General features: G+C 42.8%; 1 protein-coding gene across 1 annotated transcript in view; it reads right to left on the reverse strand.

Moving 5' to 3' along the window:
- Nucleotides 1–4445: 4445 nt before the first annotated feature.
- Nucleotides 4446–20749, reverse strand: part of BRS3 (bombesin receptor subtype 3) — a 160425-nt gene continuing 144121 nt past the window's right edge. Inside the window, exon 3 of the mRNA XM_069212459.1 lies at nt 4446–9276. Within this exon, the coding sequence (XP_069068560.1) occupies nt 8869–9276 (408 nt within the window). The 3' untranslated portion in view covers nt 4446–8868. The remainder of the gene's footprint in view (nt 9277–20749) is intronic.

The raw sequence follows: 20749 nt of genomic DNA on the forward strand, positions 1-20749 counted from the left end.
GAAGTCATCAAAGGAAATGGCCCATTAAATCTGGTTCCCTGTGTTTTTAAGCTCTAAAGTGCAGAAAACATGATAGGCATTTGTTCTGTGCTCCTCACAGACTCAAAACTGATCCAAGCATCAACAGAAATTTCTGAATGAAGTCTCATCAAGATAGCGATTTGGGATAGTCCCATTTGGGTGGCAATATGTAACACAACAATGCAGTGAAACTTAACACAGCCATGTATTTCCAAGCTTTGCACACCCTAGGTAATCTAATTGACAAGTAACAGACCTCCTTCCTTCTGACTGCACATGAGAATGTTGACAGAAATGTTATTTCCCACAGGAACATGCCACAGATGTTGTAAGTGTTGGAAGACCAGATACATACATTTTCTACCAGTTCAGGTTTCCCACAGGTTCAAAAGCAGATTTGAACCTTGCGATATTTAAGAAACAATTACATTAAAATTTTGGTTTTGTCTATTGGTTGATTGGTGGGGGAGGGGAGGTATCCATAGGGAAAAATACAAAATCACAGATTTTCAAAGTACGAAATTGATCAGTGAATGTCTTGACTTGAGTATTCATCCAAATTAACTCATGGAAAATTGACTATTTAACTTGTTGCAGTGTATGTGTTTCCCTTCTGCCTGCATTACATAGGCATATTTAGAGCCCGATTATGAGTTCGGTGGTTGAACCGCCCGAACTCCAATACGGCACTGGGGAGGTGGCAGTAAAGCCGGCAGCCACACCATTGTCATATTTCGATGTTTCCGCTGGACTGACCAGTGAAAACATCATATTATGACACTCCTGCCAGGCTGACCCTCAGGGAGCCGCAGCCAATGCTGTAGCATACAGCACCCTCGGAATGCGCACTGCCTACCATAGCAGAGAGTGCGCATTCCGAGGGTGCAGACGGGGTGCCCTTACACCCCCGTGGACCCCAACTCTGCCTTTCCACCAGCCTTTTCATGGTGTGAACCCCACCATAAAAAGGCTGGCGGAAAGGAAAGTGGTGATTAGCACGGCAGTGCCGAACTCAGCACTGCTGCGGCTGACCACGACTTTCACTGCTGCCAACCCATCGGGATCCCTGATCCTGGTGGTGGCAGCGGTCTCCTGGTGGTTCGAATGCCAAGATCGTAATCTGGTGGTCAGATCGCCAGGATTGCGGTGGTCTCTCATCCATGCCACACCTTAAAACTATAATTTGTTCAACCTATTCCTATTTGATATCATCCTTTTCCCCCATTCTTTCTCATCTGGCTCCCTCCCCATGGTCCTTACTCATATAGCTTATTTTAATCTGAATTTTCATTCATATTATGCCTGTCTTCCCTCCCTATTCCCAGTGTCTCTTTGTCCATCACTTATTTGTCTTCCACTTTTCAGCCCTCTCAACTCTTTATGTCTTGAAACTTACTTCCCTCTCTCATCCTTCTTTAGCTTTTCTCCTGTCATACACAGTATGCCTAGTTCCCATCTCTTATTTGCTTAGAGTTTCATGCTCCATTCTCATCCATCTTCCGTCATGGTAATTTCTATCATCCACACTGTAACTTGGCCCATTCTTTCATATATCCTTTGACAGTGGCAACCTGACTTAGTCGTCCCACTCTCATCCATATTGTGCCTTGTTCCTCTCTCTTTTTCGTGTACCTGCATTTGTCTTGCACCACAAACCTCCCCCATCTGTCCTGTGCCCAGTTTATATCTCTCCTTCACATTTCCCTGATTTTTACTACCCTGAATTCAGGCCTTTTCTACCTTGAGCACCTCACTTATTTACTTTGTACATCACTACAGTGCCATGTTAATGCTCTTAAGGCTAAACACATTTTTGGGCCCTCATCATGAGCAGCTTTAAATTTACTACCCATTTTACCCATTTGCAGCTAGTTTTAGCTCCCATGAACCCTAACAAATTTTAATTATACCTTTATTTTTAAAAACAGGGGCAAAAAAACAGTTAAAAGTTCAAGCTGCCTGGCAACTTCTTGCCAAATAATACCAAAATAAACCCTGGGCAAGCACTGATGAAGCCATTTCTTTTTGTACTTGGATATCAATTTTCTTTGTGCTAAAACAACAATATTATATGGAGATTTCAGTTTCTAATCAGCTTGTCCCTCTCACTGTTGGGAAGGCACAGCAATGGTGATGTGGTTACAATGGATTGCACATAGTCATTGAAATTGCAGCTATAATTGGTGGATATTTCTAATTGCAAAAAAGTCACCATCCCAATTGGCATTCTCACTACAACAGTGAAAATCAAAGGACAGCTCTAAAGATTTTCACTATTCCACTGCGTGAAATTGGATATATTTCTTCTTAATTCTCTCACCTTAGTTTGTCCTATACAGTTAGAAAGGGAGAGAGCGAAGGTTTAGAGGTGAGGTAGCGAATACATGGTTGGAGACCGGGGTAGGTTTAGAGAGATGAAGTAGTGAGAGTGATAAGACTCTGCATCAGTTATATTGTGCATCACTCCCCTCTTTAAACTCGCTTGCATTTACCAACTCTCCTGAACCTTGTTCCCTCAATGATCCCCCAACAGATGACCTGGGACACAACACAGCCTTCTTGAGATGTGCCTTCCACCATGCCGTCTGGGTAGAGTGGGAGGAAGACTATGAGGAACTGCACAGACGTAAGCAAGGCCAAGATCCCCATTTAACTCACTCAATCAAAACTAATGATTAATGGTAGGAATGGCAAAGGGGTGGTGGAAAGTGCTCACAGACAATGTTCCCTTCCTCACACACAGGTCATACTCCTTGACTGCTGGATAGGCTTGGATGGTGTGGCGATCTGTTGAACCTCCCACACCTTCACACCAACAAGGATCAAAGCCAAGATGTAAGGATTGGAAGGGGAGGGACTGGGAACAACTTCAGTCCCTCCTGTTGACCCACTCCACACCTTCTGTTTCAGTTATTTAGTTTATGGGTAGCTGGAGGCTGTGGCAGGGGTCATTTCATCCACCATCTTCCCCCATCATTAACCAAAAGATAGTCTGAGGCCATTGGACCTGGCTGGAGAGGTGCTGGGAGAAGTACTAACTGCTCCTAGCCTCATCAATAATCAATAATCCAAATCACTATCTTTGTCATGTAGAAGGTCCAGAAAGGATCTAAAATATCTCTCCAGCCTCAGCCACCTGAAAGACTCTAGGAAGAGAAGAAGAAGCTTCAGAGTAGAATACACATTTGAAGAAGAAGGGGATACCAGATTTCCTGGACTGACCTGGTACTATCATAAGTACTTCTGTGTGATCCTCTCAAATTTTCTTCATCCTCTTGAGAATCAGCTGGAAAGAAGGGAAGCAGTGAAGGAGACCCGGATGCCAAGGTATTGAAAAAAAATCTATCACCCATGTCTGAATGCAAGAAATTGAACTTCCTTCTGAAAATCCCTGTGTTTTCGTGAGTAGTCTCTAAAAAGCTGGATGCCTGGTTGGACTTCTAAAACCATTTACAGTGGCTGCTTGTAGCCACTGCACTCCTTTGAATTGCTCCTCTATTTCTCCTGAATAGGCCTTAAAGCCTATTACTCTTGTCATTACTCAAGCACATACCTGTGGGTGATTTCTCGTTGCTGTTAAGTGGACCCGCTAGATCATTTGGCATGATGACCTGTTTCCACTACATGCACATAATGTAGTCTCTTTTCATACCTGGATAGACCTAATAGGGCTTAATACTGGTTACTTCTAACCAATGCCTCCAGTGGCTTGCTCCTCTGCTGTTCCTGGGTAATCTCTAAGGAGATGTTAACCATGTTTCAGTTCCATGGTGACCTATATACGGTATATGCCTGTGGTCCTACACTGATTATCTTTAAAACAATTATACAGACTATCTGCCATATCATCCTGGGTCTAGTGTATGTGCCGGGATGCTCATCTCTCACTCTAGATGCCACAAATAAAGACCTACTTCATCAGGTATTAATTTAATGGAACCTGTTTAAATGATTTCCCTCACTCTGCTGAGACTGGATTTGCCTAATCTTCCAGGTCCTCATTTTTCAGGCTCTTCAGGCTTTATCATCCTATTGGTTAACATTTGATAATAAGTTTCATCATGTTGTTGACAATCAGCTAGTTGTCTGTCACCATTTTTTACATGCACATGCTAAAGCCATGTTCTTTGTTCTTTCATCTCAATGACCTCTGAGGCTACTTCAGACTGGTGAGTAGTTCATCACCAAAAAATCCAAGCAAAATAAAACAAAAATATAAAATACATTAAATGGTATGCATAGGTTCAGCAACCAGATCAGAATAAGAACACCTACCTGGTCAATGAAGGACAACATCAAACTCTTTCCGTATAGGTAACACTGAAATTCATCACTCACCGTTGTCTGCCCATTACTGTGCTTCTGTGCCATGCAAGAGATATGAAGTACTATTTGAATGCAATGCAATACAAGAATGCACACTTAATATTAATACAAGCATACTTTATTTTCTATATTATGGCTTCAGTGTATTTCCTGGTAAAGTCGATTTGTAAAAAAATAAATAAAATGATCCACTACTACCATCCATATAAATAAATATTGTTCTTGGGACAAAAACACATATGAAAGTGGTTATACTGCTAGGGTGTTTGAAGCACCTGATGCACACCACTGAAAAGTCCATTTAGTGGCTAAAATTAGGAAATCTGATGTACAACTCTCTCTCTCTCTCAAATACTCTTTTTTCTCCCTCTCTTACACACACATTCACACTCTCTCATAATATATTTATATGCACATACATACATATTTATACATATATATGTATGTGTGTATATCATGTTTGTGAATTTAAATTGCACAAACTGCAGTGGTATCAAAACCCATTTTTCACAGAGATCCATGGATTATTTCCTGCCATTACATGTTAAGGACAGCCTCCACAGAGTGTCACCATTGTCAGTTATTTTAGTAATATTTTTTTCATAAAATGTAAAGCAAAACTAGAACATTCAACTTCTAATCAGGCCCATTGTTAGACAAACATTGTGGGAGAAGCTTCAGATATCTCTGAGCTGAGCCACTACTTATTTGTAATCAGCAGTTTATTTGTGACACCTAATCTAAACGTGAATTTCTAAATGAACGTCAGGCCTCATTATTAGCAGAACATTGTTCAGGTATCCTAAACAAATCTCCTAGCCTAACTACTGTGTGTTGTGGCCAAAGGAAATGTATAAGTCTGAAGCTTACAAACAACTTAGTGATCCAGGGTTTTATAGAATAATTACAATGTGAGATAATTTTGAAGAAAGAAAGTGCTTTGAGAAGGAGTTAAACAAGTTGATAAATGAAGGTTTAATCTGTCATGATGAGTACAGATTGTTTAAATGAGAACACCCCAGACTTCCTATTTTTTATCTTATTCCTAAACTACACAGGAATGTTAATACTCCTCTAAGGCAGTTCATAATTGCAGCACAAGGGAGCATTAAAATGTCTCAAAACACAGACTCTTGTCTAGGCCCTCTGGTAGCTAACCTCCCTTCATCTACAAAGGACCCCTTTGACACTTTGAATAGAATGTTTGATTTTAAATTGGGAAAGGAGTATGTTACTAATGCAGTAGATGTGGCATTAGTGTGCATGAGTATACGCTACAAAGATGGCTTTGAGGCAGTTTGGCATTTTCCGAGAGCCAGACCGATCAGATTTTACAAGCACAAACAGATGCTTCTTTGCATGACTGAATGTTGTTTACCTAACATTTTTGTGTTTAATGGAGAGATATTCCAACAGTTTAGAGGAACAGCGATGGGCACCTGCTTCTCCCCAGCTATGCTAATTTATAGATGGGCTGCTGGGAGGAGCAGGTAAAAGGAAGTAATGCAATGGATAAATGGGTCAAGAATGTTATACTTTGAGTCTGCTTTGTTGAAAATCTCTTTATAATTTGGAAAGACAGTAGAATAGGGGCTGATGGTTTGGTTGATGAAATTAATGACAATGAGTTAAATATAACATTTACCAGTAAAGTAAGAGTGTTTAGATGTCCTGATACAAGTAAAGGGTCAAAGTTCGATAACCACACTGTACAAAAAGCCAGCTGCAGGCAATAGTATTTTGCATTCACAGAGCTTTCATCTATCTCTACTGGTTAGAAGTATACCATTTGTAGAACTGTTTAGGGCTAGGTGAGTGTGCAGGACAAAAGACAAGTATCAAAAAACTGCTATTAAATTATAATGAGATTTGGAGCCAGAGGGTACAATGATAACATACCAAAGAAGCCTCCGGTAGGGCAAGCCAATGCCGTAGAGAAATTGCTCTCTTTGGGACCAAGAAGACCAAATCAGTGGACACTGGGCATAGATTTGTCACAACATATAACATACAACAGATGAGAGTGAGGGCTGCACTGAAGAAACATTGGCACCTAATCAGCAATGATCCTGTGACTGGAAAAGTGTTTTCCAGACGGCCAATGATTATTTTCAGGTGAGCCAGATCCATGAGAGATCAGTTGGTGAATGTAGTGACCACACGAGGAAGTGGTACCTGATTAACCTCTATAGAAGGTTTCGTAAAGGGCAATAAATGTAGGGCATGTCATAATGGGAAGAACATTACCTCAAATTACAAGCTTTCTAGAAACATTATAAAGGTAAGAGGCAATCTTGTAAGAGTGATTATGCAGTGTACATGCTCACGTGCTCTTGCCTGAAAATATCCAAAGGCAGCACCATATTGCCATTGCATAGGTGTATTTTACAGCATTTGAGGGCAATCGGGAATGGTGACATAATATACCCGGTAGTCAAGCATTTCAAGCTAATGCATGAGAGTGAAGAATCTGGGTTAATGTATAGCTGTGTAGCACACCTCCTTAAAGATATATGGGGAGAAGACTGAGAAAGAGATCTCAGGAGGCTTAAATCTAAATTCATTCTAGATATAGAATATAACAGCCCTTTGACTTGAATGTAGATGAAAAAATATATACTGTCCTCTAAGTGAAACAGCATACAATTCTTTTTATATCAATTTCGCCTTGAATGTATTTTAACTGTTTTTCAATGTAGTTTCCCTTATTCTCATGCCCTCTCTTTTAAACATCTTTTATGAGGATCACATGAGTAAACCCCCTTGGGATCAACTAAAGGGATATATATGATAGCATTTGAAGAACAATTTTGCTGTTGTACTTCCCATAACAACAACGAGTTATATTAATGGTGGTAAGCAACAGCAAGTAAATATTTTGTCATGCACTTAAGGGAAGCATGTATTGTAAGGGATTAGTGGTGTATAGAAACTACTATAAATTTTGAGGGATGCAAATGTCACATTGCTTATTCTCTAAATTGAATAATATGAAGTTTAGAAATCCTGGTTTTGAGCTATTTACTTATTTTGAAATTTTGATGTAACAATTTAATTAATGTGAACGTAAGTATACCAAGCCGATGTCAATGTGATTTGTAAATATATCTGTAACTTGAGTGGTATTGTGCTTCAAGATGGCCACCACACTTTTATGTTTATTCTGCTCCTTTTTTTTTGTTAGTGGCTCTGGAGAGAGAAGACAGGTTTGCTGTTTGACACACAGGAAAAGACTGAGAAGTAATGGCGTTTCATATCATGAACAAGGCTATGTTCCACAGAAAGGTGCTGATCCCTCAGCACATGTTTCTACAATAAAGCACTTGTGGAGTGGCTACTGGAGTGCTAAGTCATCATTTGTGTACAAAGGAGGAGTTATATATGCATACATATGTATGTGTCTATAACATGGTTGAGACATGTTATTTCAGTGTGGCTGTACCAAAGTGCCTTTACTTAACCCATTGGATCCTGGTTGTAGTTAAACATGGTTGCTTACAAGTACTCCTCATGACAAAAGAATATGACATAAACTATATAAGCTGAGTAAAAATGATATTTAACAGCACAGTTGAGGGAGGGCATCATTACTCACATGAGGTCCGTGAGTACAAGTGAAAGAGAGGATATATAATGATAACCATGTAATATGGTTCTAAATTGCCATTGAGGAGTCCTGGAAACAGTATAAGCCACGAGGACAATGGCCAAGTGCTTAGTAAACAATGACGAACAATACATTTGACAGAGTGGGCTGGAGCTCAAACATACATTTCAGAGTGGCCCATGAAATATTTTCCATATTTCACTGGTATTCAGTGAAATATTTTCCATATTTCATGGGTTCCTCTGAAATATTGGTTTGGATATCACTGCATTTTGACCAATAAAAACACACACTCACACAATCATGTCATTTATATACGCTAAAGTGGGAGCTACCAATCCTGCTGCACATGAAACCTAATTCTCCTAATGTTACAGAGTCACCAGTAGTCAAGTGACATTTATGACATCCAGGTATATATTGGACCACATGCTGTTGTACATCTTTTGACTGTCAGCAACTCTTCGTGACATTATGGAGATTAAATGTGTGTGCGTGAATTTAACCAAAAGAAACATAAGCATGCAAAATATAGTTATTTAACAGGAGCCTATCAACCCTCCCTCCCCCAGGTGAATTATAAGATTCATATCTTACTTTTTTCCTTCTTTACCTTTTACGATACAGATATATAGAATGTTCTGACCATTAAAGCATGAGCTATTTATTAATGAGCAGGTGTCCACCACACAAATAACAGCACTCCAACCAAACAACCAAACTATCTGCTCCATCACCGCCTTGTATATCAGTAAAACGTTCATCCTACCTGAGTGGAAACAACACACGTAACATGACAGCAAATACGTAATTTCAAATATTATTTCAATTTATCATAATGTTCTGAGCCAATCACCATGGTTTTTTCCAGAGTTGAAAAGTCCATTGTCTTTCTTATCCACTGATAGCCTAACTTAGATACTGTCCTCTTCTTTTTTCACATCGTTGTCGCTGATCAGGGTAAAGCTAATTTCCGAGATCTGTATGTTGTCCTTGATTGCACTGACTCCGGTGGTGGTGTGACTTTGGGTCGGGCTGGGTTGGCGCACATGAGGCCTTGCCTTGCAACACATCACCTGCTTTTTGAAATGCTGCCTGAAAGACTTGCTCAGCCAGTAGAGAGCAAAGGGGTTTACGCAGGAGTTGCTGAAAGCCAGAGCTCGAGAAAAAATAGTGGCTGTGAGGTGAAACATGGAAGAATCGATTAAAGAGTGATAAGTGAAGGATCGGTACAAATAGAGAATGTGGTTCGGCAACCAGCAAAAGGCAAACAACCCAACTAACACCAGCACTGTTTTGGCAACTCTTTTCCGGGCCTCGATCTAAGGAAAAAAAAAGTAATAAATTACTACGCTTATAGTTAATCCTTGCTGTCAAAAACCAGTAACATACCCCAAAAATGTAAATGACTCCATATTCTATTTTTTAACCACCTGTGCATACTATTTGAATTTCATTATTTGTAAAATACTTCGGGTTAGATTGAAGAGCCCCTAGCGCCTCCTTGCGCCACATTAGTATCATTGTTTTTATGCTAATATGGCCCAATGAGGCCAAAATCGCTGCGCCAAATTTACAAAGTTGCGCAATACATGCATCCACTTTGTAACCCTTTGCACTACATTATGCCTCCACCAGGCATAATGTATGCAAAAGAGCTTTCCCCGTTAGGAGGGCCAAAAAAATGGCGCAATCTAAGAGAGTTCTTTGAGAGCTCAGAGCAGGCGTTAAAAGGAGGCACACCGTTGTTTACAATGGGCCTCCATGGGCTTTGCAGGATTTGCTCAATTTTTTACGCTAATCCTGCAAAGCTCAGAATTTGTGTAAAGAATTCTGATACTAGTTCCTTAACTACCGCTATGGTGCGCTGTATCATAGATACGGCCCACACATGGTGGCAGTGGGGGTCGTGGGCGCAAGAAAAGTGGCGCTGCATTGGGTAAAGGATGCAATGACCCCAGGATTCCGAGGCCAGGAGCCCTATCATGATGCCGTTTCCTGACTTGCGCGGCGCAGAAGGGATCTGTTCACTTCCTTGTGAGTCTTCAGGGCACACATTAACATGAAAAGCTTCCAATTAATGGATGTTTTCTGACATGAGAGCTCGGAAACACATGGCATTAGTTTCCCCTTTGCGTTTTCCAGCTCTGTCTCAGCAAAACATACACTGACTCAGAGAAATTTCGATTAATATACACACTGAAGATGCCAAAATCGTCCTATGCACTACGGGCTTTATCGTGAACAGTGTGCCGACTCAGTACAGAAGTGAGCACTTGTTTTTAGGGGCTTGCACTGTCTAAACTACATTCATGTAACCCCATATTTCATTGAGTTAATTCATGGTTTTAGGCAGCTCTACTCGGAAACAAAAAGCGGCAAACCCTTCTCACGGTTTCTGAGGTGTGCTTTCTGCAATTTATACTCTAACTTGAAGAAATATTGGGTTTAATGACTGCAGTACGAGTGCGCAAAACAGGCGGTCAACTGTGGTTTGGCCCAACGTAACTGTTTATTGATACAGCATGGGGCTTTGCATGGTCGTCTATTCACCAAAATATCAAGGGTAGTGAAAGTGACATCACGTTATTTGACTCTGATGACATCATAGGAAGTAAAATTTGACTGTGACCCTGGTGATTTCATGGGACGTGATGTCACACGATCACTGAACCTGGTGTCATTAACAAAAGGTAAAACTACAATAAGTGATAAAGAACAAAAAGAAAGTATACTAAATAGATAAAATAGATAAAAGTGTAGTTGAGTTACAAACCACATATTGTTTAGGCTGCTGTGATGATGCGCAGGTGTGCAATGACAAAAAACACAGAATAGGTCAAACTTTCTTTTTTTAGTAGCCAATTTTGAGTAGATGTTTATTTCAATGTGGCTTAAAACTAGTTAAATCAAGATTTCTTAGAACCCCTGCTCCCAGCTGAACACCCTCTAAATAGCAGTTGCTACACTTTAAGCAACCACACGCACGCTCTGTAACCAGCTTTGCTGTTCTCAACTAGGTGTCGACGAGTTCACCCAAGTGGGCAAAGCCTGCCTGGCTCTGATTATGGAAGCTAGCCTCCAGAAAACTTTCAATAAAAAAAAATTCGCCCACAGCACCAGTAAAGTTCTGATTTTTATAAAAATCGCCCTTCAAAGTTGTGTGAATACAAACATAATTAAAAAACACAGACCAACACAGTCGTGTAACTCCAAAGTGCAGCTTCATAAAGGCAACAAGTAAGCCCAATAAAACTGGATTTCATTTTCAATACAGGAGTCGCAAGAAACCGGCCAGGCGTCGCAATCTAGGGGCCACAGGTGCGACCCCTAAATTATGTCCACGAGGCTCTGTTTTTATGCATTTGTAGTATCTAAAGCTCATACATGCGACTTGGAATTTTTCCAATATGATGCATCAATTTTAGGCAGCACAAGTCTGAAAGAATAAGCAGTGATTTTCTCTATTTTCTTTTGAATTTTGCTGTCTGCGTTTCATGCATTAATGAGGGGAACTTCGAAGTTATATATATGCTCCTTAGACACTCCAAATACTTAAAAACAGGCGAGCACCTTCGCAGTAACCTAACGAACTGCTTATTATGTGGCCACAGTTTCACTAGTCAGTGGATAATTTGAGCATGTGGCTGCCGGTAGGGCCACCCGTGCTCATATTTTGGGGGATCAGATATTTAAGAGAGCAACACACGGAAAAACACATTAAGTGCAAAGAAGGAGGAGAAAGACAGCAGAAAATCTGCAAAGGAAGAAAGCAGGAACATACAAGAATAAGGTAAAGGGGCAGGGAGTGCCCGTAGTGGATTAAAGAGGCCCGAGGTGGTTTTTAGACTATGCACCATAGGTGTTTGGCGCACCTAAATTTAATTGCAACAGCTGCAGGTTTCTGAGCAGCGGTTTGGGCACAGGCACTCTTTTATTTTCACACTAAGCCCTGCAAATAGTGCTTCTTCAGTAAACAATGATTGCTTTAATCTTTTCTTCACATTACGTCAACCAGATATTTGCTAGTGGTAATTTGTGTGTCTTGAAGTGATTTTGCCACATTATTGAAAATCAGTACATAAGTTAACAAGCATTTGCAATTCAACGGGTCTTGCGTTTGCTCGTGTTAGAGCTAATAGCGTTGTAAACTCCTAACCAGACTTTTCTTGCCACATAAACCATGTTCGTAACAGGAAAAAGTGCAAGTAACTGTGTAACAGGGTCGATATTATGCAAATCGCTCGACTTCTGCCAAGTGAGATCGTGCTGCGAAAACAGAGAAAAAGTAGTCCACGAACCAGACGGAAAACTGCGAGCCTCGTATGTTTTCTGTACTTGGTCGATGCGCTCGAGTAGGGCTAACCACCGAAAAAGGCATGATGTATGCGTGCCTTCCACTAATGAAATCAAGCAGATTCTAACAAGCAAGCCCACGTACCAATCAAAGACACTGACGTGACGTGGACGGGGCTCCGAGCCCATTTTAATTCCTAAAACGTCTCGCTAGCGAAACGCATGCGCAAGCACATGCGACGCAGGCTCGACCCTAAAAATGACCCAGTTAATACTCTTTGGGCCTGATTTAGATGTCACAAACATAACAGATATCCCTTCCGCCATATTACGATCCCATAACATCTTGTGGATATTGTAATGCGGCGGATGGGATAGCCGTAACATTTGTGATATAGTATTCCCTCAGCCGACATCTAAATCAGGCCCTTTGTCTCAGTCATCCTTGTCAGAGTTATGACAAGACTGAGGTTTTGCCTTGTCACACATAACTTCTTCCCCTATCTAAGCATGAGAGCAAAATAACACAGTGTAGAATAACACCTCTTTAATTTAGGTTAATTTCTCTTCTTAGCAGCCTAACACTAGAGGAATCACTGCCTTTCCACTTCCTGGTGATATTCTAGCAAACATAAATATTAAGAAACTATGAGCGCCTCCACCATGTGGGGAAGGGACAAGAGAGAGACCCCGCAACTGGGGTGAGGAAGACCTCGACTTGGAGTAATGAAGATTACTTGTAAGTAACCACGTTATTATTCACCATTAGTGTATTAAAAAGTGGAACACTAGGGTGTGGACTGAGACCTTTGCTGTAAGCTTAGTAAGTAAAATAAAATGCTTTTCAATGTATGTTGTGGGCATGTGCGTGGGTGACAGTGTGTTGTGTGAGAGAGTATATATTTGTGAGCATGTGCAAATGAAAATGAGTGACACTGCATGTCAGTCGAAATGAATGTTAGTGAGAATGAGTAAGTGACAGTGAGTGTAACTGAGTGAGAACAAGTGAGTCAGAGTGAGTGAAAATAAGTGGGAATGAGTGAGAATAAGAGTGTGTTCAAGTGAGTATGGATAAATATGAGTGAGAGCAAAAATGAATGAGAAAGGAGTTAGTACAAACAAATGACTGTGAATAAGTGGGTCAGTAAGTGAGAGTAGAAGTGAGTGTGAGAGTGAGTGAGTGAGAAAGCATGAGTGAGCCAGAGCAAGAGTAGGCAAATGAGTGAGTGTGAGCAGGTGGGGGTAAGAGTGCATGCAAAAGTGAATAAGAACAAGTGAGTGAGGATGAATGAGTGTGGGTCTAAATAGGTGTGCATGAGTGAGAATGTGGTGTTATGCTTGCAAGTCTGCTGTTGACCCTGGCATACTGTGAGTAATTCTTGGAATAAGACACAACAGTGGCAAAATGTTGGCACTGTCTTACTGGAGGAAATGCTTAACATATGGGAAGTCAATTTCCAAAAGCTGGTGCTGGCATTTAGAAGGTAGTTCTTGCCATGGGACACACATGAGAAAACTGATATACTGGAGGAAATTCTTGGCATAGGTGTAACCCATGGTACTGTCACAATAGAGGAAATGTTTGACAATTGTGGCCTATGGGAGGGGGCAACTATGACAAAACGGTTGCCAGGATATTTGTGACATAAAGGTTACTCATGGTTTATGGATGACACAAATAGCAAAACTCTGGCACTGGCCTATTGTATGTAAATGATGTAAAGTTTCGGGCACCCTTGTCATATCGGATTGGGCACCCATGACAAAATGCTCACCTTGGCTCATTATAGGTCATAGGCAGCCATAACACATTTTGAAAAAAATGAGGCAAACTCATGAGAAGTGCCCAGTTACATTAGCTTGGCACAACATAAAGCACCTGCAATATATAATGAGTACCCTTTCAGAACCCTTGCTTTTTTAGCAAATTTATGAGAAATTTATGCTTTAAAAATACATCATTTAAAACTATTTTTTCAAAATGATCTCAAGGCAAATTCCCAATTGAGCTCTACACATCAGGGCATGTTTTACCTCCCACCAGAACAGTGCCCTGACGAGCACTCTTTACTTCTTTCATCTTCCACTGGGGCCGGGACACTGCTCTTCAGGTTTTGTAAACTATAAAATTCAGCAGTGTTACGCACATTCTTCTCATTAAATAGAACAAAATGAATTAACAAACAAACACATATTTAAACAAGTTGTTGGTACGTTTCATTATTGTGAATACATGAAAAAATGATGTTTAAATAAAAGCTTAACTTCCGTGCTTTGCATGAGTTACGTGCCTTTGAAATGACCATAAAGCAAGATATATTAACAAGAAGCAATAACGTAAGCCAATAACATACTTTATTATAAGTATATGGTCTACCTCAATTAATGTATGTGGGCATAACTGATATTGGGGGTCATTACAACCTCAACGGTCTTTTTACAAGCCCGCCGAGGGACCGCCGTGCGGAAGACCGCCAGTAGTGGCGGTTTGCCGCTCTGCGTATTATGCCTGTTGGCTGCTCTCCGGCCTTTTTCCGACGGAGAGCCGCCAACAGCCATACTGGCGGGCGGCGGGGAAGTGGAGGTTGCTCCACGGCCACGCCAACAGAACACCGCCCAGCGAATCACGTCCTGTGATTCGCTGTGGCAGTGTTCTGTTGGCGGTGTGGTGTCGGCGGAGCTGCCCCCATGGCTGCCGTCTCCTCTGGGAGGATCGACGGAACAGGTAAGTCGATCGTCCGTTAGGGGAGGGGGTCGGGGGTGTTGTGTGGGTGCATGGGGGTGTGCGTCTGTGTATGTAGAGGGGGTGTGTGAGTGCGTGTATGCTTGCGGGGGTGTTGCATGTTTTGGGAATGAGTGCGTGTATGTCTGTATGTATGTATGGATGTGTGCGTGTATGTCTCTATATGGGTGTGCATGTCTGAGTGTGTGGATGTAGGCATGTATGTCGGTGTGTGTGCGTGTGTGTGTTGGTGGTGCCTGCGTGTCGTGTGTGTGTGAGTTATGTGATGTTGGGGGTCGGGGTGGGGAGGGGGGCCCTGCCACCTTTGGGGGGTGGCAGGGGTGGTGGGGGGTGTAGGGGAGGGAGTCGGGGTGGGAGAGACCCCTATACCGCCATGGATTTCATGGCAGTTCCTACCGCTGGAAATCCATGGCGGTAAGCTGGGTCAAAATACCGGCGGCGGTATTGTGACGGCTGCCGGGCTGGAGACCCAGGTCTCCAGGCCAGCGGTCGTCTCCGCCCTGGCAGGCGGAATGAAGAAGCGGCGGATGACCATGGCGGTAACCGCCATGGTCATAATACTGAAAAAAAGACCGCCAGCCTGTTGGCGGTCTTCCCGCCGCTTTAACACCGTCCGCCAGGGTTGTAATGACCCCCATTGTTTTTTAAATATCTTTTTCTTCTTCTCCCTATAATTTATCAATACATTTCTTGTTGAGGTATCAACTAGGGGAAATATTAACTCATGTCAGTTTGTGGTAGTAAGTTAAGGGCTCAGTGATCTTGTGTGTTTCCTGTCACTATGGGGGTCATTCCGACCCTGTCGGTCAAAGACCGCCAGGGCCGCGAATGACGGAAGCACCGCCAACAGGCTGGCGGTGGTTCCCTGCCCATTCTGACCGCGGCGGTAAAGCCGCGGTCAGAAAACCGGGTCCGGCGGTTTCCCGCCGGATTTCTCCCGGCTGGGAGAATCCGCCATGGCGGCGCTGCAAGCAGCGCCGCCATGGGGATTCTGACCCCCTTACCGCCAGCCTGTTTCTGGCGGTTTACACCGCCAGGAAGAGACTGGCGATAACGGGTGTCTAGAGGCCCCTGGGGTCCCCTGCACTGCCCATGCCACTGGCATGGGCAGTGCAGGGGCCCCCTAACAGGGCCCCAGCCTGCTTTTCACTGTCTGCCTAGCAGACAGTGAAAAGCGCGACGGGTGCAACTGCACCCGTCGCACACCTGCAACACCGCCGGCTCCATTCGGAGCCGGCTTCAGTGTTGCAGGCCCCCTTCCCGCTGGGCCGGCGGGCGCTAACAATGTTAGCGCCCGCCAGCCCAGCGGGAAGGTTGGAATGGCTGCAGCGGTCTTTTGACCGCGGAGCGGCCAAATGGCGGTTCCCGCCAGGCGGGCGGCGACTGCCGCCCGCCGGGGTCAGAATGACCCCCTATGTCCTCTTCAGAAGATTAGGGCCTGATTACAACTTTGGAGGAGGTGTTAATCCGTCCAAAAAGTGACGGTGAAGTGACGGATATACCACCAGCCGTATTACGAGTTCCATAGGATATAATGGACTTGTAATACGGCTGGTGGTATATCTGTCACTTTTGGGACGGATTAACACCTCCTCCAAAGTTGTAATCAGGCCCTATGTTTTTTCTCAGGCACTACAAAGAGAAACAAGTCCCCTGTGCTTTAAATTATAGCATTAGCTGGAACACTTCAGAAGAGCATTCTGTTGTACTGCAAGCAGGTGCAGCCAGGGACAGCCATACAGATTCAGCAATCTTTTTTTTTTTTTTAAACTGGACTTAAGCAGAGATCCACTGAGAACTCAAATGATCTGCGTGTCATCCTTTTTCCATGTCAAATAGACAGCCATCAGAGAACACATCTTGGGCTCTACCCACACTAATACTTTTTGAGTTGCCTACCAAGTGTTGAACTTGAGTTCTCTAATGCCTGTTGATGTAGGCCCTTGCTACCTGATTGTCTGTTCAAACACCTGAATGACTGGAGAGAAGAATATAAAGACTGTGAATTGCTGCTAATTCTCTCCAATTGGAAGAACTGACTGCCGCTTTCCGATTCCCATAACTCTGCACTAAATAGTTCTTAAATAGGCATGCTGCCCTATTACCCTGAATCCTGAGCCATTCCTTGGCCATTGCTTCATATTGCCTCAACATACTTTTAGTCAGCACAACAGTTGCATTCTTCTTGCTAGTGGTAGAATCACTCTCCTCAAGTTTGTTTGGAAGATACTTTCCATGAACATTGCAGATCCTGAGTGGGCAATAGGGGAGACTTGAGATGGTCGAGAAGAAATGCATGCACCTGTAGTTTCCTGCATAATCTTGGCACATTATGTATGCCTTAAGAAAAAAAATAGCTCATATAAGCCAGTCATCCAGATAAGGATGGTCTTGTATTCCTTAATAATGCAGTACACCTACCAAAAGAGCTGTGATTTTATAAAAACTCCTGGGGGTGATGTTTGTTCAAACAGGATAGCTTGAAGAGAATAATGCTTGGCTAAGATGCAAAATATAAGATATTTTTGCCAATCTTGGTGGATATGAACACAGAGATTTGCATCCAAACAGATCCGGGCAAGCCAAATAATCTCCTAGCGTGATCATTGGGATGATCAACTGGAGGGTTACCATCATGAAAGTTTGGAAAGAAATTAAGGAGTTGACTGTCTACTACAGGATGAAAGTCTCCTAATGGATTTTACAGGAATTAAGATGAATATTATTCTTAATTCAGTTCTGCCAATGGACCTAGTACAATTGCTGCTTTGTCTAATGCCTCATAGAAGCACTTGGTGACGCAAAAGGGCATCAATGATAAGGGGTTGACAAACATTTAGCACTGGAGCTTCCAGCAAATGTATTGAGTAGCCAAGAGATTTCAGTACCCAATTGTTCATTATTTTGCCATGCCACATTTTGATAAAAACCTTAAGATGACCACTTACTGGCCCGGCTGTCTGACATTTGCAAATGCAGGTGAGTGGAGGAATACTTGCAACCAACTGCACCCAGAGAGCCCCAATCATTATGAAATCGTTCATGGGTTGCTTGTGTTATGATTCAGCGAGGACCTGGCCTGGCAGTTTGTCTGGACCATTCCAACTGGAGCAGAGTCAAGACTGATTTGCATATGGCTGGGTCCAAAATGAGGTGTCATTATGGACAAAAGAATGATGGGTTAGCCTTCCTCCCATCACTTTTTGTGTGTTTGACATTTGCAAATAGTCATGATGTAGAAGATGGAGACATAGGAGCTGCTGGAGCTTGACATGGCTTATCTGTGAAAGTGCCTCAGTGGTTTTCTTAGCAGTAGAAGCAGGACGAAAGTATCTCCTGGATCCCAATACTCTGCCCTAATGGACACACAGGTGCCATATGTTTTTGTCTTCTACTGACTTTTTCAGCAAATATTCTACTCTACGACAAAATAAGTTTGTCCCTGTAAAGGGAAGACACATAAGCAAAGACCTCATCCAAATCTCTCTTAGGGCTGCACCCGATTGTAAGAAATTGGGTTGTTGGGGGAGGTGGGTAAACCCATCTCAAGCAGCAGCCACACTTCTTCTAAGGGTGCAGTCACAAGCAACCCTAAATTACCCTCTGTGCAACCCTCGGGTAAATTGGCACAAAGCAGTCAGACTTAACACAGAGGCAGTGTGTAAAGTATTTGAGCAACACTTCAAACAGTAACACAGTGAAAACACACCACAGAAGGACCCCACAACAGAGTTAGAAAAATAGATTAATTTTAAAATAAATAAAGCAAGACCAAAACAACAAAAATTCAATCAGTAGGACCAGAAATATTTAATTTTAAAGATCATAGTAAAAATAGTGCAGAAAGGTGCAAAGTACTAACTGTGGAAATCTGGTCGTGCCGAACTGGGGCAAAGTCAAAGTTCATGCTGACAGTGATGGAGCACAGGCCAGCTACAGAGACCCAGTTAGGGCCATTGAACAGAGTACATTCAATTCTGGTTTGTGAAGCGTTGTGAGGATCTGCGTTGCATGTGTCGCACAGCTGAAGCGATGCATTGGTACTGAGATGCAGCGAGGCTACAGTGCGAGGTTGTGGTGTCATCATCGAAGATCCAGTAGATGAGGGCTTGTGATGCGAAGTCTGGATTTGAGGATGCGTGATGCAGTCAGGGCAATTAGTCACTTCTGAGAAATTGCAAGACTGCGATGCAGTGTCCGGCAACATCGTCAGGGCTTGCCGTTGATGGGCGATGCGAGGACCTGCACTGAAGATGAGTTGTGCAGTGACGGTTCAACTCCAGCAAGAGGGTGCAATGCAATGCGAGTCTTTGTGGTGGTTCTGATCCATACATCATTGGTGATTTTCCTTGGTGTTGCGCAGCACAGCAAAAGAGATGCATCATTCTAGTGGACCCACAGAGGCTGACAGAGCACCTTAAGCCAACTTCCAAAGGTACAGGACTGGAGTGGCACCACTTGGCAGGGTAGACTTACCGATGGCAGAATCCAGGTGCAGGTGCAAGGTTGTTACAAGCCTTATATGTCCCTGAGGCTGTAGATTAGGAGGCAAGCTAACTACCTCTTGGAGTCACTTTGATCTCTGGGTTCAAAAGATGCAGGTCCAGTCCTTCTCATCCAGGCAAGAGGGAAGCAGGTCAGCACAGCAAGGCAGCAGCACAGCAAGGCTGTAGTCCAGCACAGCAGCAGTCTGGCAGAGTAGCGGTCCTACAGCGGCTCAGCAGTTCTTCTTCCTGGCAGAGTATCACAGGTCTAGCAGTGTACTGAAGTTGTGGTGTCTGAGGTCCAGTATATATACACCCTGTTGTGCCTTTGAAGTGTGGGAGAAGTTTCTAGAGGTTTCCCTCTGAAATCACCTCCAATGTTATGCAATGGGAGAAGTAGGCCTTGCAGTAGTGAAAAACAAACGTAATAGTTTTTCACTACCAGAACATGTAAAACTTAAACGTACATGTCCTTCCTTTTGAATGCTGCACCCTGTCCTCTGTGATAATCAGGGCTACCTTAGAGGTGACATATGTATAAAAAGGGAATGTGTGGGCCTGGTAAAGGGTTTATTTCCTCAGCTCGACATGGTAGTTAAGACCTGCACACGTGGGCTGCAATGGCAAGGTTGTCACATGTTTTAAAAGGCTACTTAACTGAGTGGTACAATCAGTGCTGTAGGCAGCCTATTAGCATTTAATTTACAGACCCTGGGCACATGTGGTGCCACTTTACTAGGGGCTTACAAGTAAATTAATTATGCCAACTGGGGAGAAGCCAATATTGCAATGTTTTAAGGAGTGAGCACATGTACTTTAGCAATAGGTAGAAGTGGTAAAGTGCACAGAGTCCTAAGGCCAACAAAAACAAGATCAGGAAAAATGGGGGGGAGGCAGAAAGTTGAAGAGCAGACAGGTCTAACACCTATGAACAACACAATGCTGCACATCACCCATCAAATTAAATATCTAACACAATGGGACCTGCTACTTCATTACAGACAATATGGATGAACAATCCACTAATTGCTGCATTAGTTTTGATAAAGTTGAAAAATTTCCCAAACATCACTGTACTGTGTAGGTTGCAAAAGCGCATACTATAACAAACTTATAAGCTGAAAACACTATTGTTTGTAACCACCACTTCTTATACACAATGGGCCTGATTACAACTTTGGAGGAGGTGTTAATCCGTCCCAAAAGTGACGGTAAAGGGACGGATATACCACCAGCCGTATTACGAGTCCATTATATCCTATGGAACTCGTA

Source organism: Pleurodeles waltl, chromosome 2_1, assembly GCF_031143425.1.
Source record: "Pleurodeles waltl isolate 20211129_DDA chromosome 2_1, aPleWal1.hap1.20221129, whole genome shotgun sequence".
NCBI lineage: Eukaryota > Metazoa > Chordata > Amphibia > Caudata > Salamandridae > Pleurodeles > Pleurodeles waltl.